The sequence below is a fragment of the Oncorhynchus mykiss genome, chromosome 25 (genome assembly GCF_057628025.1).
Source record: "Oncorhynchus mykiss isolate SJ-2025 chromosome 25, ASM5762802v1, whole genome shotgun sequence".
Lineage (NCBI taxonomy): Eukaryota > Metazoa > Chordata > Actinopteri > Salmoniformes > Salmonidae > Oncorhynchus > Oncorhynchus mykiss.
The window spans coordinates 17,531,044-17,554,321 of NC_143046.1; the positions used below are offsets into that span (position 1 = coordinate 17,531,044).

The 23,278-nt window shown below is 49.4% G+C and overlaps 1 protein-coding gene across 4 annotated transcripts; it reads right to left on the reverse strand.

Moving 5' to 3' along the window:
* Positions 1 to 490: 490 nt before the first annotated feature.
* Positions 491 to 21,298, reverse strand: LOC110504690 (bromodomain-containing protein 8). 4 transcript variants are annotated; one of them, XM_021583459.3, is made up of 18 exons: positions 20,506 to 21,298; positions 19,923 to 20,019; positions 19,740 to 19,809; positions 19,547 to 19,596; positions 19,312 to 19,434; positions 19,040 to 19,120; positions 18,808 to 18,872; positions 18,534 to 18,697; positions 18,160 to 18,351; positions 17,795 to 17,891; positions 15,477 to 15,595; positions 14,864 to 15,328; positions 14,574 to 14,770; positions 14,320 to 14,412; positions 14,156 to 14,224; positions 13,739 to 14,024; positions 2,541 to 2,585; positions 491 to 2,062 (listed from the first exon to the last, which is right to left on the reverse strand). In XM_021583459.3, the coding sequence occupies exons 1-18, from the start codon at positions 20,522 to 20,524 to the stop codon at positions 2,003 to 2,005; spliced, it is 2,292 nt and encodes a 763-aa protein (XP_021439134.2). In that variant the 5' UTR covers positions 20,525 to 21,298; the 3' UTR covers positions 491 to 2,002. The 4 variants fall into 4 exon arrangements, with proteins under 4 accessions (XP_021439134.2, XP_090076396.1, XP_090076395.1 ...); XM_090220270.1 differs by having other exon boundaries at positions 15,786 to 17,891; positions 20,506 to 20,567; XM_090220269.1 differs by lacking the exon at positions 2,541 to 2,585.
* Positions 21,299 to 23,278: the final 1,980 nt, after the last annotated feature.

Sequence of the window (23,278 nt, forward strand, 5' to 3'; positions counted from 1 at the left end):
GCAATTAAAGTTTGATTTGATTTAGTCCTATTAACTTTATGGTTGAAATGGAGACATGAATCCAACATATTCATTATTAACCAGAGCTTGAAACCCTAGACCTATTCTATTGTTTATTTTTAGTTGAATTCTGGGTTGAATTGAAACAATAGCTGTTGATGACTTTTCAAAGGCTATATAGGACTAAATATTATTATTGATATTACTTATAGGAGTATGGTTATACTTCATTTGCTCTGTTAAACCTATCCGTTAGAATGACTTCGATAGCAACAGTCAAATATGTAGTTATTAAGAGCTCTCTCAAGAATACATTTCTCATAATAGCACGTTGTTAGTCAGTGACAAATATCAAAGCTGGGCTTCGTTAAAACTCTGGATGGGAGACCAAATGGATAGCTGTGTAGACCAACTCTGCAGTAGGTGCTGCTGCCTAGTCTATTGTTTTTTTTAAACAGATAGTGGACATAACATTGAAGATCAGACATTGTTTCAAATTAAACATATTTTATACACGGTTTATCTATGTGCAAAATTGGTTACCACGATTACATAATTCTGTGGTTGAAAATTCCCCCTCAAAACAACAGTTGATTACTTTTTGCAAATCCAATGTATTTTCCATAGAAATAAGAATGAATAGAAAGGGCGTCTCCATTCAAGTCAATGATGGCATAATGGGTGTACCCATGCCAGGACGTAAAAACAGGAAGTGTACCTTTCAATCTGTGCTGTGATTTGTTGAGTCAACTCAATTGATATTACAAAAAATACATTCCATGAGCCACATTAGTTAGCATCATTTGAATGAACATTCTACATTACCATGGCAATCCAGCATCAGTTGATAGAACATTCCAAAATACCATGGCAATTATTGCATCACAATACCAGGCAGCCATTGCGAGTGTAAACATGGATTAACCAGTTAATTAATTGCCAGGGTTAGAGGTTCCAAGCCTGTTCTCTTCACTCTTATTTCTATGGTATTTTCCAAATATACTGAACAAAAAATATAAACGCAACATGTAAAGTATTCGTCCCATGTTTCATGAACTGAAATAAAAGATCCCAGAAAGTTTCCATACCCACAAAAAGATTCTCTCTCAAATGTTGTGGACAAATTTGTTTACATCCTTGTTAGTGAGTATTTCTAATTTTCCAAGATGTTCTATCCACCTGACAGGTGGTGGCATATCAAGAAGCTGATTAAACAGCACAATCAATACAGAGGTGCACCTTGTGCTGGGGACAATAAAAGGCCACTATAAAATGTGCTGTTTTATCACAACACAATGCCACAGATGTCAAGTGCTGAGCGAGCGCACAATTGGCATGCTGACTGCAGGAATGTCCACCAGAGCTGAATGTCTCTAACATAAGCCGTCTCCAACATTGTTTTAGAGAATATGTCAGTACAACCGTGTTTACACAGATCATGTATAACCACATCAGCCCAGGACCTCCACATACTGCTTCTTCACCAGACCTTCGGGATCATGTGGGGTCGGAATTGTTGCATGTCGCGTTTATATTTTTGTTCAGTATAGATTCCACGTTACAACACATTGACAAATTATATTGAAAAAATGTTGATTCTACCAATCAGTTTGTGGACACTGGGATCATGATTCCTTGAAGGATATTTTGCAGTTGGCTACATCCTATACACAAAACAACAGGGCCCCAAGTCAGTCACTAGTACTTTGGTACGACTGCAGTTGTAAAACAGATTCAGTCCTCCAGGGCTGCAGTGTCTGCTGTTTACCAGTGGCAAATATCAATGAGAATCATATGATGTCTGGATATCTAGTGTACTGGCTTTAAATACAATCAGACTTAAGTTAGTTAAACTGTACACAACTATGGTACACAATGATCAATCAGAAATGGCCTGGAGAGGAGAATACCCGAGGACTGCAGCCCTGCATCAAGTCTCTCTTTAAACCTCCAGCCCTATGGCCTGTTGGCAATCTATTGTCCTACTGCCTTTTGACTCTGGTTATTTCTTCATCTTCATGTCTGCTTCAATAGCACAGCGGCGCCCTCTGGTGCCCCCATCCTGCAGGGAAGAGAGGTTAAAAGGTGAAGGTCAGTTTGACACCAGGTTGAAAACCCAGTGATGGCTTGTGGTTGGCCCGTAGAAAAACACAAAGACGATCTCTGACCAGAGGAAATGAAGAAAAGAAAGATGAAAGGATGGAAAAAACTAAAAGAAAGAAAAGCGATGGAGCAGACGAGACGATCACAGACGTTGAAGACAAAACCACTGGATACATAACACACAACCAGGATGGATCCATTTAAGAACCAAATACCGAAGGTAAAAAATATAGTGACGGTGACGGATGTGTGTGTTAATATAAGAGGTGAGTGTATGCTTTTTGAGTGTTTGACTACAGGGGTAGTTGGTGTGAGTGGCGAACTGTTTTATGCGCTTCTGAATATGAGATTAGTGTTTTGGGTGTGTGACAGACAGAGAAACAGAGCGTGCGCTTGACTTGACCTGGTGAGTTCTGACCTTTGACCTGAATACTTACAAAGAGAGAGAGAAGGAAAGCGGGAGAGGCCATTGGGACACTGTCCTGTAGGAGGACAAACAGTTAGTGAGAAAAGAGAGAACACACACACACACACACCTCTCCAAACACACCCAGAGTAAACAACAAACAACATTGTACAAACAGAAGAACAGACAGTAAGAGACATCCGTTCAGACAGTCAAGTGAAACACAGTACACAGAGACGGACGGCAGACACAGAGAGGGGGAGAGGGACGGCAGACAAGACAGCCGTAATGGAGAGGTGGAGACGGACAGCCGTAATGGAGAGGGACAGCCGTAATGGAGACAAGACAGCCGTAATGGAGAGGTGGAGACAAGACAGCCGTAATGGAGAGGTGGAGACAAGACAGCCGTAATGGAGAGGTGGAGACAAGACAGCCGTAATGGAGAGGTGGAGACAAGACAGCCGTAATGGAGAGGTGGAGACAAGACAGCCGTAATGGAGAGGTGGAGACAAGACAGCCGTAATGGAGAGGTGGAGACAAGACAGCCGTAATGGAGAGGTGGAGACAAGACAGCCGTAATGGAGAGGTGGAGACGGACAGCCGTAATGGAGAGGGACAGCCGTAATGGAGAGGGACATCCGTAATGGAGAGGGACATCGGTAATGGAGAGGGACATCGGTAATGGAGAGGGGAGAGGGACAGCCGTAATGGAGAGGGGAGAGGGACATCGGTAATGGAGAGGGGAGAGGGACATCGGTAATGGAGAGGGGAGAGGGACATCGGTAATGGAGAGGGGAGAGGGACAGCCGTAATGGAGAGGGGAGAGGGACAGCCGTAATGGAGAGGGACAGCCGCAATGGAGACAAGACAGCCGTAATGGAGACAAGACAGCCGTAATGGAGAGGTGGAGACAAGACAGCCGTAATGGAGAGGTGGAGACAAGACAGCCGTAATGGAGAGGTGGAGACAAGACAGCCGTAATGGAGAGGTGGAGACAAGACAGCCGTAATGGAGAGGTGGAGACAAGACAGCCGTAATGGAGAGGTGGAGACAAGACAGCCGTAATGGAGAGGTGGAGACAAGACAGCCGTAATGGAGAGGTGGAGACGAGACAGCCGTAATGGAGAGGGACAGCCGTAATGGAGAGGTGGAGACGGACAGCCGTAATGGAGAGGGACATCGGTAATGGAGAGGGACATCGGTAATGGAGAGGGGAGAGGGACAGCCGTAATGGAAAGGGGAGAGGGACATCGGTAATGGAGAGGGGAGAGGGACATCGGTAATGGAGAGGGGAGAGGGACATCGGTAATGGAGAGGGGAGAGGGACATCGGTAATGGAGAGGGGAGAGGGACAGCCGTAATGGAGAGGGGAGAGGGACAGCCGTAATGGAGAGGGACAGCCGCAATGGAGACAAGACAGCCGTAATGGAGACAAGACAGCCGTAATGGAGAGGGACATCCGTAATGGAGAGGGACATCGGTAATGGAGAGGGACATCGGTAATGGAGAGGGGAGAGGGACAGCCGTAATGGAGAGGGGAGAGGGACATCGGTAATGGAGAGGGGAGAGGGACATCGGTAATGGAGAGGGGAGAGGGACATCGGTAATGGAGAGGGGAGAGGGACAGCCGTAATGGAGAGGGGAGAGGGACAGCCGTAATGGAGAGGGACAGCCGCAATGGAGACAAGACAGCCGTAATGGAGACAAGACAGCCGTAATGGAGAGGTGGAGACAAGACAGCCGTAATGGAGAGGTGGAGACAAGACAGCCGTAATGGAGAGGTGGAGACAAGACAGCCGTAATGGAGAGGTGGAGACAAGACAGCCGTAATGGAGAGGTGGAGACAAGACAGCCGTAATGGAGAGGTGGAGACAAGACAGCCGTAATGGAGAGGTGGAGACGAGACAGCCGTAATGGAGAGGGACAGCCGTAATGGAGAGGTGGAGACGGACAGCCGTAATGGAGAGGGACATCGGTAATGGAGAGGGACATCGGTAATGGAGAGGGGAGAGGGACAGCCGTAATGGAAAGGGGAGAGGGACATCGGTAATGGAGAGGGGAGAGGGACATCGGTAATGGAGAGGGGAGAGGGACATCGGTAATGGAGAGGGGAGAGGGACAGCCGTAATGGAGAGGTGGAGACGGACAGCCGTAATGGAGAGGGACAGCCGTAATGGAGAGGGACATCCGTAATGGAGAGGGACATCGGTAATGGAGAGGGACATCGGTAATGGAGAGGGGAGAGGGACAGCCGTAATGGAGAGGGGAGAGGGACATCGGTAATGGAGAGGGGAGAGGGACATCGGTAATGGAGAGGGGAGAGGGACATCGGTAATGGAGAGGGGAGAGGGACAGCCGTAATGGAGAGGGGAGAGGGACAGCCGTAATGGAGAGGGACAGCCGTAATGGAGAGGGACAGCCGTAATGGAGACAAGACAGCCGTAATGGAGAGGTGGAGACAAGACAGCCGTAATGGAGAGGAGAGAGGGACAGCCGTAATGGAGAGGGGAGAGGGACATCGGTAATGGAGAGGGGAGAGGGACATCGGTAATGGAGAGGGGAGACAAGACAGCCGTAATGGAGAGGGGAGACAAGACAGCCGTAATGGAGAGGAGAGAGGGACAGCCGTAATGGAGAGGGACAGCCGTAATGGAGAGGGACAGCCGTAATGGAGAGGGGTGAGGGACAGCCTTAATGGAGAGGGACAGCCGTAATGGAGAGGGACAGCCGTAATGGAGAGGGACAGCCGTAATGGAGAGGGACAGCCGTAATGGAGAGGGACAGCCGTAATGGAGAGGGACAGCCGTAATGGAGAGGGACAGCCGTAATGGAGAGGGGAGAGGGACAGCCGTAATGGAGAGGGGAGAGGGACAGCCGTAATGGAGAGGGGAGAGGGACAGCCGTAATGGAGAGGGGAGAGGGACAGCCGTAATGGAGAGGGGAGAGGAACATCGGTAATGGAGAGGGGAGAGGGACATCCGTAATGGAGAGGGGAGAGGGACATCGGTAATGGAGAGGGACATCGGTAATGGAGAGGGGAGAGGGACATCGGTAATGGAGAGGGGAGAGGGACATCGGTAATGGAGAGGTGAGAGGGACATCGGTAATGGAGAGGGGAGACAAGACAGCCGTAATGGAGAGGGACAGCCGTAATAGAGAGGGGAGAGGGACAGCCGTAATGGAGAGGGACAGCCGTAATGGAGAGGGACAGCCGTAATGGAGAGGGACAGCCGTAATGGAGAGGGGAGAAGGACAGCCGTAATGGAGAGGGGAGAGGGACAGCCGTAATGGAGAGGGGAGAGGGACAGCCGTAATGGAGAGGGGAGAGGGACATCCGTAATGGAGAGGGGAGAGGGACATCGGTAATGGAGAGGGACATCGGTAATGGAGAGGGGAGAGGGACATCGGTAATGGAGAGGGGAGAGGGACATCGGTAATGGAGAGGTGAGAGGGACATCGGTAATGGAGAGGGGAGACAAGACAGCCGTAATGGAGAGGGACAGCCGTAATAGAGAGGGGAGAGGGACAGCCGTAATGGAGAGGGACAGCCGTAATGGAGAGGGACAGCCGTAATGGAGAGGGACAGCCGTAATGGAGAGGGGAGAAGGACAGCCGTAATGGAGAGGGGAGAGGGACAGCCGTAATGGAGAGGGGAGAGGGACAGCCGTAATGGAGAGGGGAGAGGGACAGCCGTAATGGAGAGGGGAGAGGGACATCGGTAATGGAGAGGGGAGAGGGACAGCGGTAATGGAGAGGGGAGAGGGACAGCCGTAATGGAGAGGGGAGAGGGACAGCGGTAATGGAGAGGGGAGAGGGACAGCGGTAATGGAGAGGGGAGAGGGACATCGGTAATGGAGAGGGGAGAGGGACATCGGTAATGGAGAGGGGAGAGGGACATCGGTAATGGAGAGGGGAGAGGGACATCGGTAATGGAGAGGGACATCGGTAATGGAGAGGGACATCGGTAATGGAGAGGGACATCGGTAATGGAGAGGGACATCGGTAATGGAGAGGGGAGAGGGACATCGGTAATGGAGAGGGGAGAGGGACATCGGTAATGGAGAGGGGAGAGGGACATCCGTAATGGAGAGGGGAGAGGGACATCCGTAATGGAGAGGGGAGAGGGACATCCGTAATGGAGAGGGGAGAGGGACATCCGTAATGGAGAGGGGAGAGGGACATCCGTAATGGAGAGGGGAGAGGGACATCCGTAATGGAGAGGGGAGAGGGACATCCGTAATGGAGAGGGGAGAGGGACATCGGTAATGGAGAGGGGCAGCCGTAATGGAGAGGGGAGAGGGACAGCCGTAATGGAGAGGGGAGAGGGACAGCCGTAATGGAGAGGGGAGAGGGACAGCCGTAATGGAGAGGGGAGAGGGACAGCCGTAATGGAGAGGGGAGAGGGACAGCCGTAATGGAGAGGGGAGAGGGACATCGGTAATGGAGAGGGGAGAGGGACAGCCGTAATGGAGAGGGACAGCCGTAATGGAGAGGGGAGACGAGACAGCCGTAATGGAGAGGGACATCGGTAATGGAGAGGGGAGAGGGACATCGGTAATGGAGAGGGGAGAGAAGACAGCCGTAATGGAGAGGGATATCGGTAATGGAGAGGGACAGCCGTAATGGAGAGGGACAGCCGTAATGGAGAGGGGAGACGAGACAGCCGTAATGGAGAGGGGAGACGAGACGGCAGTAATGGAGAGGGGAGAGGGACAGCCGTAATGGAGAGGGGAGAGGGACATCGGTAATGGAGAGGGGAGAGGGACATCGGTAATGGAGAGGGGAGAGGGACATCGGTAATGGAGAGGGGAGAGGGACATCGGTAATGGAGAGGGGAGAGGGACATCGGTAATGGAGAGGGGAGAGGGACATCGGTAATGGAGAGGGGAGAGGGACATCGGTAATGGAGAGGGGAGAGGGACATGGGTAATGGAGAGGGGAGAGGGACATGGGTAATGGAGAGGGGAGAGGGACATGGGTAATGGAGAGGGGAGAGGGACATCGGTAATGGAGAGGGGAGAGGGACATCGGTAATGGAGAGGGGAGAGGGACATGGGTAATGGAGAGGGGAGAGGGACAGCCGTAATGGAGAGGGGAGAGGGACAGCCGTAATGGAGAGGGACAGCCGTAATGGAGAGGGACAGCCGTAATGGAGAGGGACAGCCGTAATGGAGAGGGACAGCCGTAATGGAGAGGGACAGCCGTAATGGAGAGGGACAGCCGTAATGGAGAGGGACAGCCGTAATGGAGAGGGACAGCCGTAATGGAGAGGGACAGCCGTAATGGAGAGGGACAGCCGTAATGGAGAGGGACAGCCGTAATGGAGAGGGACAGCCGTAATGGAGAGGGACAGCCGTAATGGAGAGGGACAGCCGTAATGGAGAGGGACAGCCGTAATGGAGAGGGACAGCCGTAATGGAGAGGGGAGAGGGACATCGGTAATGGAGAGGGGAGAGGGACATCGGTAATGGAGAGGGGAGAGGGACATCGGTAATGGAGAGGGGAGACAAGACAGCCGTAATGGAGAGGGGAGAGGGACAGCCGTAATGGAGAGGGGAGAGGGACATCGGTAATGGAGAGGGGAGAGGGACATCGGTAATGGAGAGGGGAGAGGGACATCGGTAATGGAGAGGGGAGACAAGACAGCCGTAATGGAGAGGGGAGAGGGACAGCCGTAATGGAGAGGGGAGAGGGACATCGGTAATGGAGAGGGGAGAGGGACATCGGTAATGGAGAGGGGAGAGGGACATCGGTAATGGAGAGGGGAGACAAGACAGCCGTAATGGAGAGGGGAGAGGGACAGCCGTAATGGAGAGGGGAGAGGGACATCGGTAATGGAGAGGGGAGAGGGACATCGGTAATGGAGAGGGGAGAGGGACATCGGTAATGGAGAGGGGAGACAAGACAGCCGTAATGGAGAGGGACAGCCGTAATGGAGAGGGGAGAGGGACATCGGTAATGGAGAGGGGAGAGGGACATCGGTAATGGAGAGGGGAGAGGGACATCGGTAATGGAGAGGGGAGACAAGACAGCCGTAATGGAGAGGGACAGCCGTAATGGAGAGGGACAGCCGTAATGGAGAGGGACAGCCGTAATGGAGAGGGACAGCCGTAATGGAGAGGGACAGCCGTAATGGAGAGGGACAGCCGTAATGGAGAGGGACAGCCGTAATGGAGAGGGACAGCCGTAATGGAGAGGGACAGCCGTAATGGAGAGGGACAGCCGTAATGGAGAGGGACAGCCGTAATGGAGAGGGACAGCCGTAATGGAGAGGGACAGCCGTAATGGAGAGGGACAGCCGTAATGGAGAGGGACAGCCGTAATGGAGAGGGACAGCCGTAATGGAGAGGGACAGCCGTAATGGAGAGGGACAGCCGTAATGGAGAGGGGAGAGGGACAGCCGTAATGGAGAGGGGAGAGGGACAGCCGTAATGGAGAGGGGAGAGGGACAGCCGTAATGGAGAGGGGAGAGGGACAGCCGTAATGGAGAGGGGAGAGGGACAGCCGTAATGGAGAGGGGGAGACATGACAGCCGTAATGGAGAGGGGAGACAAGACAGCCGTAATGGAGAGGTGGAGACAAGACAGCCGTAATGGAGAGGGGAAGACAAGACAGCCGTAATGGAGAGGGGAAGACAAGACAGCCGTAATGGAGAGGTGGAGACAAGACAGCCGTAATGGAGAGGTGGAGACAAGACAGCCGTAATGGAGAGGTGGAGACAAGACAGCCGTAATGGAGAGGGGAAGACAAGACAGCCGTAATGGAGAGGTGGAAGACAAGACAGCCGTAATGGAGAGGTGGAAGACAAGACAGCCGTAATGGAGAGGTGGAAGACAAGACAGCCGTAATGGAGAGGGGGAGACAAGACAGCCGTAATGGAGAGGGGGAGACAAGACAGCCGTAATGGAGAGGGGGAGACAAGACAGCCGTAATGGAGAGGGGAGACAAGACAGCCGTAATGGAGAGGGGAGACAAGACAGCCGTAATGGAGAGGGGAGACAAGACAGCCGTAATGGAGAGGGGAGGCAAGACAGCCGTAATGGAGAGGGGAGACAAGACAGCCGTAATGGAGAGGGGAGGCAAGACAGCCGTAATGGAGAGGGGAGACAAGACAGCCGTAATGGAGAGGGGAGACAAGACAGCCGTAATGGAGAGGGGAGACAAGACAGCCGTAATGGAGAGGGGAGACAAGACAGCCGTAATGGAGAGGGGAGGCGGACAGCAGTAATGGAGAGGTGGAGACAAGACAGCAGTAATGGAGAGGTGGAGACAAGACAGCCGTAATGGAGAGGGGAGGCGGACAGCAGTAATGGAGAGGTGGAGACAGCAGTAATGGAGGGTGGAGACAGCAGTAATGGAGGGTGGAGACAGCAGTAATGGAGGGTGGAGACAGCAGTAATGGAGGGTGGAGACAGCAGTAATGGAGGGTGGAGACAGCAGTAATGGAGGGTGGAGACAGCAGTAATGGAGGGTGGAGACAGCAGTAATGGAGGGTGGAGACAGCAGTAATGGAGGGTGGAGACAGCAGTAATGGAGAGGGGAGACAGCAGTAATGGAGAGGGGAGACAGCAGTAATGGAGAGGGGAGACAGCAGTAATGGAGGGTGGAGACAGCAGTAATGGAGAGGTGGAGACAGGACAGCAGTAATGGAGAGGTGGAGACAGGACAGCAGTAATGGAGAGGTGGAGACAAGACAGCAGTAATGGAGAGGTGGAGACAAGACAGCAGTAATGGAGAGGGGAGACAAGACAGCCGTAATGGAGAGGGGAGACAAGACAGCCGTAATGGAGAGGGGAGGCGGACAGCAGTAATGGAGAGGTGGAGACAAGACAGCAGTAATGGAGAGGTGGAGACAAGACAGCCGTAATGGAGAGGGGAGGCGGACAGCAGTAATGGAGAGGTGGAGACGGACAGCAGTAATGGAGGGTGGAGACAGCAGTAATGGAGGGTGGAGACAGCAGTAATGGAGGGTGGAGACAGCAGTAATGGAGGGTGGAGACAGCAGTAATGGAGGGTGGAGACAGCAGTAATGGAGGGTGGAGACAGCAGTAATGGAGGGTGGAGACAGCAGTAATGGAGGGTGGAGACAGCAGTAATGGAGGGTGGAGACAGCAGTAATGGAGGGTGGAGACAGCAGTAATGGAGGGTGGAGACAGCAGTAATGGAGGGTGGAGACAGCAGTAATGGAGGGTGGAGACAGCAGTAATGGAGGGGGGAGACAGCAGTAATGGAGAGGGGAGACAGCAGTAATGGAGAGGGGAGACAGCAGTAATGGAGAGGGGAGACAGCAGTAATGGAGAGGGGAGACAGCAGTAATGGAGAGGGGAGACAGCAGTAATGGAGAGGGGAGACAGCAGTAATGGAGAGGGGAGACAGCAGTAATGGAGAGGGGAGACAGCAGTAATGGAGGGTGGAGACAGCAGTAATGGAGGGTGGAGACAGCAGTAATGGAGAGGTGGAGACAGGACAGCAGTAATGGAGAGGTGGAGACAAGACAGCAGTAATGGAGAGGTGGAGACAGGACAGCAGTAATGGAGAGGGGAGGCGGACAGCAGTAATGGAGAGGTGGAGACAGGACAGCAGTAATGGAGAGGTGGAGACAGGACAGCAGTAATGGAGAGGGGAGGCGAACAGCAGTAATGGAGAGGTGGAGACAGCAGTAATGGAGAGGTGGAGACAGCAGTAATGGAGAGGTGGAGACAGGACAGCAGTAATGGAGAGGGGAGGCGGACAGCAGTAATGGAGAGGTGGAGACAGCAGTAATGGAGAGGTGGAGACAGCAGTAATGGAGAGGGGAGGCGGACAGCAGTAATGGAGAGGTGGAGACAGGACAGCAGTAATGGAGAGGTGGAGACAGGACAGCAGTAATGGAGAGGTGGAGACAGGACAGCAGTAATGGAGAGGTGGAGACAGCAGTAATGGAGAGGTGGAGACAGCAGTAATGGAGAGGTGGAGACAGCAGTAATGGAGAGGTGGAGACAGGACAGCAGTAATGGAGAGGTGGAGACAGGACAGCAGTAATGGAGAGGTGGAGACAGCAGTAATGGAGAGGTGGAGACAGCAGTAATGGAGAGGTGGAGACAGCAGTAATGGAGAGGTGGAGACAGCAGTAATGGAGAGGGGAGGCGGACAGCAGTAATGGAGAGGGGAGGCGGACAGCAGTAATGGAGAGGTGGAGACAGCAGTAATGGAGAGGTGGAGACAGCAGTAATGGAGAGGGGAGGCGGACAGCAGTAATGGAGAGGTGGAGACAGACAGCAGTAATGGAGAGGTGGAGACAGACAGCAGTAATGGAGAGGTGGAGACAGCAGTAATGGAGAGGGGAGGCGGACAGCAGTAATGGAGAGGGGAGGCGGACAGCAGTAATGGAGAGGGGAGGCGGACAGCAGTAATGGAGGGTGGAGACAGCAGTAATGGAGAGGTGGAGACAGGACAGCAGTAATGGAGAGGTGGAGACAGGACAGCAGTAATGGAGAGGGGAGGCGGACAGCAGTAATGGAGAGGGGAGGCGGACAGCAGTAATGGAGAGGGGAGGCGGACAGCAGTAATGGAGAGGGGAGGCGGACAGCAGTAATGGAGAGGAGAGGTGGAGACAGCAGTAATGGAGAGGTGGAGACAGCAGTAATGGAGGGTGGAGACAGCAGTAATGGAGAGGTGGAGACAGGACAGCAGTAATGGAGAGGTGGAGACAGGACATCAGTAATGGAGAGGGGAGGCGGACAGCAGTAATGGAGAGGGGAGGCGGACAGCAGTAATGGAGAGGGGAGGCGGACAGCAGTAATGGAGAGGGGAGGCGGACAGCAGTAATGGAGAGGGGAGGCGGACAGCAGTAATGGAGAGGTGGAGACAGGACAGCAGTAATGGAGAGGTGGAGACAGGACAGCAGTAATGGAGAGGTGGAGACAGGACAGCAGTAATGGAGAGGTGGAGACAGGACAGCAGTAATGGAGAGGGGAGGCGGACAGCAGTAATGGAGAGGTGGAGACAGCAGTAATGGAGAGGTGGAGACAGGACAGCAGTAATGGAGAGGTGGAGACAGGACAGCAGTAATGGAGAGGGGAGGCGGACAGCAGTAATGGAGAGGTGGAGACAGCAGTAATGGAGAGGTGGAGACAAGACAGCAGTAATGGAGAGGTGGAGACAGCAGTAATGGAGAGGTGGAGACAGCAGTAATGGAGAGGGGAGGCGGACAGCAGTAATGGAGAGGTGGAGACAGCAGTAATGGAGAGGTGGAGACAGCAGTAATGGAGAGGTGGAGACAGCAGTAATGGAGAGGTGGAGACAGCAGTAATGGAGAGGGGAGGCGGACAGCAGTAATGGAGAGGTGGAGACAAGACAGCCGTAATGGAGAGGGGAGGCGGACAGCAGTAATGGAGAGGTGGAGACAGGACAGCAGTAATGGAGAGGTGGAGACAGGACAGCAGTAATGGAGAGGTGGAGACAGGACAGCAGTAATGGAGAGGTGGAGACAGCAGTAATGGAGAGGGGAGGCGGACAGCAGTAATGGAGAGGTGGAGACAGCAGTAATGGAGAGGTGGAGACAGCAGTAATGGAGAGGTGGAGACAGGACAGCAGTAATGGAGAGGGGAGACGGGAGCATGGAGCCTGTCTACAGATGAAGTGTAATGGCAGGGGGGTTAGGAGAGAGGCAAGATACGATTATTGGGGCATGAGATGGGTACAGTCTGTCCTGCATCAATTGTACATGTCTTGGCTCCTTGGTGTTGTTGCTGGACTCGGAGGTATGTGTGTGTGTTTGTGTACAGGTAACTGCCAAAATAAAGGAAACACATAAGTGTCTGTAACTCTATTAGACGGATGAGACACCATTCTTCCACCAGAAATGCCATAATTTGGTGTTTTGTTGATGGTGGTGAAAAACGCTCTTAGGCGACACTCCAGAATCTCCCATACGTGTTCAGTTGGGTTGATATCTGATATCTGGTGACTGAGACGGCCATGGCATATGGTTTACATCTCATCAAACCATTCAGTAACCACTCGTGCCCTGTGGATGGGGGCATTGTAATCCTATGGGGCCATAGCCATGGTAGCCAAAATAATGGCATGCCCAGCATGACCCTAAGCATGATAGGATGTTAATTGCTTAATTAACTCAGGAACCACACCTGTGTGGAAGCACCTGCTTTTAATATACTTTGCATCCCTCATTCACGCAAGTGTTTCTATAATTGTGGCAGTTACCTGTATGTGTGTATCTAGTCTTACCTTCTCCACGGACTCCCCTGGCTTGCGACCCCCCTCGCGGCCTCTGAGGCTCTTGGTGGAGATGGAGGACTCGGAGGTCTGCATGATGAGCTGAGTGGCCAGGAACTGCTGCACATGTTCTAGAACATCTCTCTGCATCTCCAGGGCCATGTGGAACACGTCGTGGTCAGAGCTGTTGTACATCACCGCGTTCTGGAACATCAGCATGATGTCACGCTGGAACTCTGCTGTCGTACGGATCTGACCCGCCTCGATACTCTTCTTGATGGCCGACAGATCCATGGGTCTGGAGGGGAAGGGAGGGAAAGGGTGTGTGTGTATGTTTTAGGGGGTAAGGTGAGCATGTACTTACATTGTTTAATAAATAGATTTTATTTTCACATGCAAACAAACCGTTTACTGTTATAGAACTCTCACCTGTGTACAATGCTGTGGTAACCAGGGGCGATGTCTTCAGACACAGACTGAAGGAACACACTGGCGTACCTGACACAGGTAACAACAATTGATCTGTCAAATTCTACAGTAGCTCAGACATGTTAAGTGATTGGCTGTTATTGGGGAAATGGCTAAGAGCTGACCTGTGATTGGCCGCTGCTCTCCACACCAGCATGATGGCTTTCTTCCAGATCTTCTGAGCCTGAACGGCCTCCTGATCCTCCCCACATATTGAACTGAGAGAGATGGAGGGAGACGGTGAAGGGTGAGTGAGTGATAGAGGGGGAGAGAGGTCATAAAGCATTCTTTAGTGTCATTCAGTGCTTTATTCAGGCTTGTGATAGAATGATCAGGTTAAGAGTTGCCATGGACACAATGACCAGGGTTAGACACTTACAACTGGGAAGAGGCGGGGCTGCTGGCTAGCGAATCAGCTGTGGTGTAGCGTTGGGAGGAGGGGCCATAGCCATCCTCGCTCTCACTGGCTGCCGGTTCTACTTCTGATAGGTAGGGCCCCTCCCCCTCTCCACATTCCTTCATCTCCATTCCTTCATCAGGATCCCCGTCACTCGCTCCATCCTCATCCTTCACTTCCTACACAAAGATACACAAGGAGAGATGATAATTCAACTGCACTTGGTAGAGGTGTGTGAGTGTGTGCTGCGTTTCTGAAAATAGGACAATTACCTTGGACTCTTTCCCTGATCCAGAGCTGTCTTCTGAGTCTAGGCAGGGTGTGTTTAGTTCTGGCTGGGTCCACTCCTCATTTTCAGTCTTCACAGCTGTGCTCAGGGCTCCTTCCTCCCCCAGAACTCCCTCCTCTGTGACCTCGCTTCCTGCCAGGCCATCATCAGCGACAACAGAAGGGACCACATTTGTCTGCACTGTTTCTTGTCCCTCACAGTCCTTCCCCTCTTCGGCTTCCCCCCTTCCACTCTCTGTCTGTGGCTCCAGGCTCCCAGGGTTAGCTACAGCCGCAGCCTGAAGCCCATGTGTGGGGTCAGACTGAACCATAGGACCAGGCTCTGAGGTCTTCAAGTCCTGGGCCTCCCATGGGCCTGAGAGGGAGTGGCCAGCAGAAACAGCCTCCTCACAGAGAGAGAGAGCAGCCTCCACTGCTGCAGCATCTAGAGCCTCCACAGAGTCATCCACCTGAGAAATACAGACACAGAAAGACAGAGACACAGAGAGGACTGTGATGAGTGTGCACAAAAAAAAGGTTGCTTACTACAGAGATATCTATGTCAAAAGCTGTATCCCACCCTCTCAAAGTCCCCCGCCCCCCACACACACCATGTACCTTCTCCTCTATGATGGAGATGATATCTCCCACGGTCTCCAGGTCCAGCTCATCCCCCATGTAGGAACCAGGTACATGGTCCTCCTCCACCTTCACCACCTCTGAGCCTGCCTCTTTGACTGAACACACACAGACAGAGACAAAGAAACCCACACACACGTGTCACCACCAACGGTACACTGGTCTCACTGATTAGAAATCAGATGAGGGTTCCTCTTTATATACTAGATATTCCTTCCCTTTTCTAGAGGGAAGATAGAGACAGGTGAGTTTAGAGAGACACACTGACAGACGAGGGACAGTATTAACCTGTGTTGGGTGTGGCAGGGCTGGGCAGTGGGGATGTGGGGGGCACTGTTTCCATTGGACACACCAAAGTACATCTAATAAAGGACAGATGCACTTTGCTTCTAACACATTAAAAGCACAGAAGCACATACAGCACTAATACTTAGCATCCTAACTAGAGGTCGACCGATTAATCGGAATGGCCGATTAATTAGAGCCGATTTCAAGTTTTCATAACAATCGGAAATCTGTATTTTTGGACACCGATTTGGCCGATTTTTTAAAATATTTTTTTTACACCTTTATTTAATCTTTATTTAACTAGGCAAGTCAGTTAAGAACACATTCTTATTTTCAATGACGGCCTAGAAACGGTGGGTTAACTGCCTCGTTCAGGGGCCGAACGACAGATTTTCTGCTTGTCAGCTCAGGGAATTCAATCTTGCTGTTAACCAATCTTGCAACCTTACAGTTAACTACACATATTACTAGTTTATCTAGCGTGTCCTGCGTTGCAGCAGGGTAGCCTAGTGGTTAGAGTGTTGGACTAGTAACCGAAAGGTTGCAAGTTCAAATCCCTGAGCTGACAAGGTCTGTCGTTCTGCCCTCGAACAGGCAGTTAACCCACTGTTCCTAGGCCGTCATTGAAAATAAGAATTTGTTCTTAACTGACTTGTCTAGTTAAATAAAGGTAAAATAAAAAACGATAATCGATGCGGTGCGTATCGTTGCTCCAATGTGTACTTAAACATCAATGCTTTTCTTAAAATCAATACACACAAGTATATATTTTTTAAACCTGTCTATTTAGCTAAAAGAAATCCAGGTTAGAAGGCAATATTAAACAGGTGAAACTGTGTCACTTCTCTTGCGTTCATTGCACGCAGAGTCAGGGTATATGCAACAGTTTGGGCCACCTAATTTGCCAGAATTTTACGTAATTATGACATAACATTGAAGGTTGTGCAATGTAACAGGAATATTTAGACTTATGTATGCCACCCGTTAGATAAAATAACAGAACGGTTCCGTATTTCACTGAAAGAATAAACGTCTTGTTTTCGAGATGATAGTTTCCGGATTCGATAATATTAATGATTTAAGGCTGGTATTTCTGTGTTATTATGTTATAACTAAGTTTAGGATTTGATAGAGCAGTCTGACTGAGCGATGGTAGGCACCAGCAGGCTTGTAAGCATGCATTCAATGACTTCAAGCCTATCAACTCCCGAGATTAGGCTGGTGTAACAGATGTGAAATGGCTAGCTAGTTAGCGGGGTGCACGCTAATAGTTTTTCAAGCGTCACTCGCTCTGAGACTTGTAGTGGTTGTTCCCCTTGCTCTGCAAGGGCCGCGGCTTTGTGGAGCGATGGGTAACGCTGCTTCGATGGTGGCTGTTGTCGTTGTGTTCCTGGTTCGAGCCCAGGGAGCAGCGAGGAGAGGGACGGAAGCTATACTGTTACACTGGCAATACTAAAGTGCCTATAAGAACATCCAATAGTCAAAGGTTAATGAAATACAAATGGTATAGAGAGAAATAGTCCTATAATTCCTATATTAACTACAACCTAAAAACCTCTTACCTTGGAATATTGAATTCTCATGTTAAAAGGAACCACCAGCTTTCATATGTTCTCATGTTCTGAGCAAGGAACTTAAACGTTAGCTTTATTGCACTTTTACTTTCTTCTTCAACACTTTGTTTTTGCATTATTTAAACCAAATTGAACATGTTTCATTATTTATTTGAGGCTAAATTGATTTTATTGATGTATTATATTATGTATTATATTATATAAAAATATGTGTTCATTCAGTATTGTCATTATTACAAATACATTTATAAAAAATAAAAATAAAAAATAAAAATCAGCTGATTAATCGCTATCTGCTTTTTTTGATACTCCAACAATCGGTATCGGTATTGAAAAATCATAATCGGTCGACCTCTAATCCTAACACACATCAAGCCAAACACATAACAACCAGCCTGCCAGCAAGAGCGGTTACTCCACGGTTGCCATAGTTACCTGCGCTGGCGACCTCAAAGTCTGCTGTGATAGTGGGGGTTGTAGTAGGAACTCCTCCGTTAGCCAGTCCTGCAGCAGCAGCATCCGCCTCCACTACCTGACAACATCACGTCATCAACACACAATATCCCCAATTCCCTGTTCTCTAAAAACATCTACATCACCTGTTTTTACTGAGCAGCTTGGTAGGATGCACAACAGCATATTACTCCCTAGAATAGACAGGAATTTCCCCAACAACAGTAGCTTGTGAAGTCAAACTTAACCTGAACCCTCTCCCTTAAACAGATCCACACAATATAATCCAATATAATCCAAATACTTTCATCCCTTATTTCAACTTCCTTTTGTAGTGTATTTCTCACCAGTATGGGGCTAGCAGAGATCAGGCTTCCTTTCTTCAGTAGCTCTGAGAGGAGAGGGGAGGGAGGCGGTGTGGACTTCTGACTGAGGAGCCTCTTCTGTGGGGAGTCGTCTACCAGAGACCCCAGGCTTCCCTCCTTAGGCCCCGCTATTGGAGCATCTGACGACGGTAGGAACACTGCTCCCCCCTGGGACTACGTGGACAGAGAGGGAAAAAAAAAAACATTAATTGACCATTCCTCAATGACAACAAGAGACAAGTAACAACCAGCTAGAAGAGACACTCAAAACAGTACAAAACAAATTCTCTAATGTTTATACCAAGTGTTTTATGCACACAATGTTATGCTGACCAGGACTAAGACCCTTCCCTTACCAAATTGGCACCAAGGGTCTCCTCTGCCTGGGGCATGGCTGTATCTATTGGGGGTGTGGGGGTGTCTGTCTGTGCCCCCTCCATGCCCGTGGGACTGGCACCCAGAGGGGAGCGTATAGTGACACTGGACACCCGCTTGGGCGTGTTCTTAACCGCTTGGCGAGCTGAGACCGAAGAGAAGAAGGGTTATTATTACTGGTAGTTCTTGAGCCTAATAATTGTTCAAATCAGTGGTGTCCAAAATGTTTATTATTATTATTAGTCCAAAGCTTACCCTGATAGGATGTCTCTGTGGCCTTCCTCTTAAGATCTGCCTCATCCTCATCCTGCTTATTTTTCCTGCCAAACCATTTTAACCATGAAAAACAATCTTCACTGCTAAATCCGGTACAGAAAGTACACTATGAATTACAACGTAGTGTTTACATCAAATAAAAAGAAAGGCATAATGTTAGACAGACAGGCATGCAGACACAAACCAAGAGACAGACAGACCAGTTTCTTACTGTGTTATGTCTGTCCACAGCTCCTCTAGCCGTGAGTCCAGATGTCCTGTCTGGATCAGATCCACCTCCTTCTTCAACTTTCTGTCAAAACAGGAAGTACAGGGCCAAAGGTCAAGCATGGTAAATAGAGTGTATGGAGCATGTCTGTCATCTAATGGCTTTGAACAGGGATACATATTGGCTATGTATTGATAGTGAAGGTTCCACTGTGTATGTGTGTGTGAGACTACATTTGTATGTGTGTGAGAGCGGGAGTGCCTGTGTGTATTGACCTGTATTTGTCCTGCGTGTCTCTCAGTAGTTTTTTCAGCTCCTCTATCCTCTCGGCGGTGAGTCTCCGTACGATCACATCCTCGATGGTCTCCACCACCTCACCCTTCTCTCCACGCTTACGCCTGAAACAGCGCCATACATCAGACACATGAACAGCTCTGACGACAGCTGAAGTGCTGCCTCCGCAACAGAATACTCCAATAAAGCAGATAAAATGTGTGTTTGTGTACTAACTTTGGAGCCTCTGTGGTCTCCAGCAGCTCAGAATACTGAGAGGCACAGTGCTGTGGGGGTCAGAATCACAGAAAGCTGGTTAGATATATAGTAGCTGACCTTTCAACCTTGATCATCATGAAAGAGATTAATTGTTTTGTGTCACAGTGAGTCTGACTATGAAATAGGGACAAACTTGTTGTCTGTCTCATACCTTCTGGGAGAACCAGTCTGGAGGGCGGCCTGGCTCTGAGAAAGGCTTGATGGCTCTGCTGACTGACACCCTGAAAAGCAGACAAAATGGTAGGAGGACAATCAAGCACACAAATTACCATGTAGAAGAACAACATGTAGATGCAGTCAGCGACAGACTGAAACAATTAGTGTGTTTGTTTACCAGTTTTGGTCTCCGCTCCTCATAACAGAGGAAGCTAGGCATAGTTTCTCCCTCAATGACCACGGCTCCGTCGGGCCAACGGACAGCCTCTTGTGTTCTACATAAAAACAGATAAAGCAAGTATGACGCTTGGAATAGGTAGGCTAGCAATAGAAAGAAAGAGAGATGTCACAGGGGGAACCAAAATTAGGTCAGAGCTCAAATATAGGCTAGATAATTAACTGGCTACACACCGGCTACACAGCCAGCAAGCTACAATATTGCTGTTAGCTCAAAACCGTATTTGCATTATCTAGAAAAGCATAATGTCACCAATGAGCTAGGTAGGTAATTGAACACAATAATTGCTTTGGTTGTTTATCATATTCGGCTAGTAAGGTGCGTGCTCTGTAGCTAGGAACACCTATTGTTATCAAGCTAGCTAACATTAGCTAGTGGCGCGCGCCTGGCAAACTAACAAACCCCAGGCAGGGCTAGCTAGACGAAAATAATGTAGAAAGCTAGTTACGAAAATATTGTACTTTACATTTGAAATGTATGTATACGTTGTAGCTACACTTGCAAGCTAACAAATAATACTCACTCCCGACTCCACTCGCCATTTCTTTGTGGACAGGGCCTCGCCACTAAACTTCCGCCGGAATCATTTCAATGTAGCACAGATGTGGAGAATGACATCACAATAACTCACGTACCGCTTGTAGGGGGATTAACTCAAATGGTAGAGCGCTCGTTTAGCATGCGAGAGGTAGCGGGATCAATGCCCGCATTGTTTCCTTATTTTTTATTGAATGTGATATAATTAGCTTCTGAAGTAGTTTGATCAATTCCATTTCTTTCGGTGTTATACTTTTAGAAACGGATGTTGCTGCAGCTGTATTCTCAGATACACTGTATTATTAATATCAAATATGTTGATAATATTATTATCAACATAGCTCTATATATAACTTACACTGAAAATTCCATTCGTCATCATCTCTACATGAATGGAGGATTAGTTCAAATTGTAAGACGCTTGCTTACCATGAGCGGTAGTGGGTCAATGCCTGCTTCCTTCAAATCTTTACTTCACATCTATGACTAGGCAGTGCCAGTGATATGGAATATGTTTTATAATTGCTGTAGTAAAAACAGGGGGATTGGCTCAAATGGTAGCGCGCTCGTTTAGCATGTGATGCCTGCTTCCTCCAAATCTTTATTTATTTCAGTCTTTTTTGCTCTTCTTTATCAACGGATCCAATAATTCCGAATCCCACCGTATGTGAAAACGACAGGTTTCTGTGATTTGTGGTCAAAAACATGCACACCAGATGATGTCAAAAGTATTTATGGATGATGTCATCGGAGAAACGTGACATGTGATTTTAACCAACTATGAGCTGGCAAAGGTTACTAAATCACATGCTACACATCAGATGATGTCATAAGTTTCCTATGACATCAGAAACCTGCCGTTTTCACATGTTGATGTTAGGGTGGTGCTGGAGAAGTTGACAAGTGGGAACCAATCAATCAAAGTGATTTATTAAGCCCTTTTTACATCAGCAGATGTCACAAAGTGCTTATACAGAAACCTAGCCTAAAACCCTAAACAGCAAGCAATGCAGATGTTATATATAGAGGTGGTGGCTAGGAAAAACTCCCTAGAAAGGCAGGAACCTAGGAAGAAAGCTAGAGAGGAACCAAGTTCTGAGGGGTGGCCAGTCCTCTTCTGGCTGTGCTGGGTGGAGATTATAAGAGTATCAAATCAAATTTTATTTGTCACATGCGCTGAATACAACAGGTATGCTTACTTACAAGCCCTTAACAAACAATGCAGTTTTAAGAAAATACAGAGAAAAAAAGTAATAAATAATTCAAATAATTAAAGAGCAGCAGTAAATAACAATAGCGGAGCTATATACAGGAGGTACCGGTACAGAGGCAATGTGCGGGGGCACCGGTGTCGAGGTAATATGTTCATGTAGGTAGAGTTTTTAAAGTGACTATGCATAGATAATAAGAGAGTAGCAGCAGCGTAGAATAGCCATTTGATTAGCTGTTCAGGAGTCTTATGGCTTGGGGGTAGAAGCTGTTTAGATGTCTCTTGGACCTAGACTTGGTGCTCCGGTACCACAAGTACTTGACCATTAAGGCCAGATCGTTCTTCATTACGTTCAAACGTTCATAGATGACCAGCAGGGTCAAATAATAATCACAGTGGTTGTAGATGGTGCAAAAGGTTAGCACCTCAGGAGTAAATGTCAGTTGGCTTTTCATAGCCGAGCATTCAGAAGTAGAGACAGCAGGGGTGGTAGGGAGAGAGGGAGAGAGAGAGAGGGAGAGGGAGCAGGAGAGGTTGAGAGAGGGTCAAAAACAGCAGTTCCAGGGCAAGATAGCACATCCGGTAAAAGGTCCAGGTTCCATAGCCACAGGCACACAAAAAAAGAAACTGGATCAGCAGCACGACCAGGTGGACTGGGGATGGGGAGAGCCAGGAGACATCAGGCCAGGTAGTCCTGAGGCATGGTCCTAGAGCTCAGGTCCTCTGGGAAAGAGAAGGAGAGATGGGAGAATTAGAGGGAGCATACTTAAGTTCACACAGGACACTAGATAAGACAGGAGAATTACACCAGATAGGACAGCTGAAGAAACATTTCTCTTTAAGGACAGCTGAAGAAAGCACACGTTTTCTTCAGAAAAATGACCCTTACTAGTTCCTTTGTAGTTTCTGCATTGTGTCATAAGAACCAGATAAAGTATTAGTGAACAGTTGCTCTGAGGTTTATTAAACAAAAACACCATCATTTGGGGGGCGCGGTGAGACTTATTTAAGATACTCTATGAAGATGTAAGGTTTCAGACGTTTTCGGAAGATGGTCAGGTAATCAATCCACTGTCCTAAAGTTTGGGTGAGGCTCGTTCCACCATTGGGGTGCCAGGACAGAGAAGAGCTTTGACTGGGCTGAGCGGGAGCTGAACCCCTGTTCCCCTTGCTGCTCTGTAGGCAAGATGGAGGTAAAATGGATGTGAGCTTCGACTGGAAGCCAGTGGAGTGTGCGGAGGAGCGGGATTACATAGGAGAACTACGGAAGGTGGAACACCAGGCAGCTGTGGAGTTCTGAATAAATTGCAGGCGTTTGATGGCACAAGTGGGGACCCCAGCAAACAGAGAGTTGCAGTCCAGACGGGAGATTTCAAGTGCCTGGATTAGGACCTGAGCAGCTTTCTGTGTGAGGAAAGGTACTACAGATGTTGTAGAGCATGAACCTGCAGTAGCAAGTCACTGTTTTGATGTTTGCAGAGAACAACAGGGGTTCCCGCCAAGGTTATTTGCATTCTGGTAGGGGGACACTGAAGAGTTGTCAAACCGT

Coding starts and splice junctions, on each gene's coding strand:
- LOC110504690 (XM_021583459.3), bottom strand. Junction 19,597..19,739: donor CAGACTGGTTCTCCCAGAAG/GTATGAGACAGA, acceptor TGACCCCCACAG/CACTGTGCCTCTCAGTATTC. Junction 18,698..18,807: donor CACAGAGACATCCTATCAGG/GTAAGCTTTGGA, acceptor CTTCGGTCTCAG/CTCGCCAAGCGGTTAAGAAC.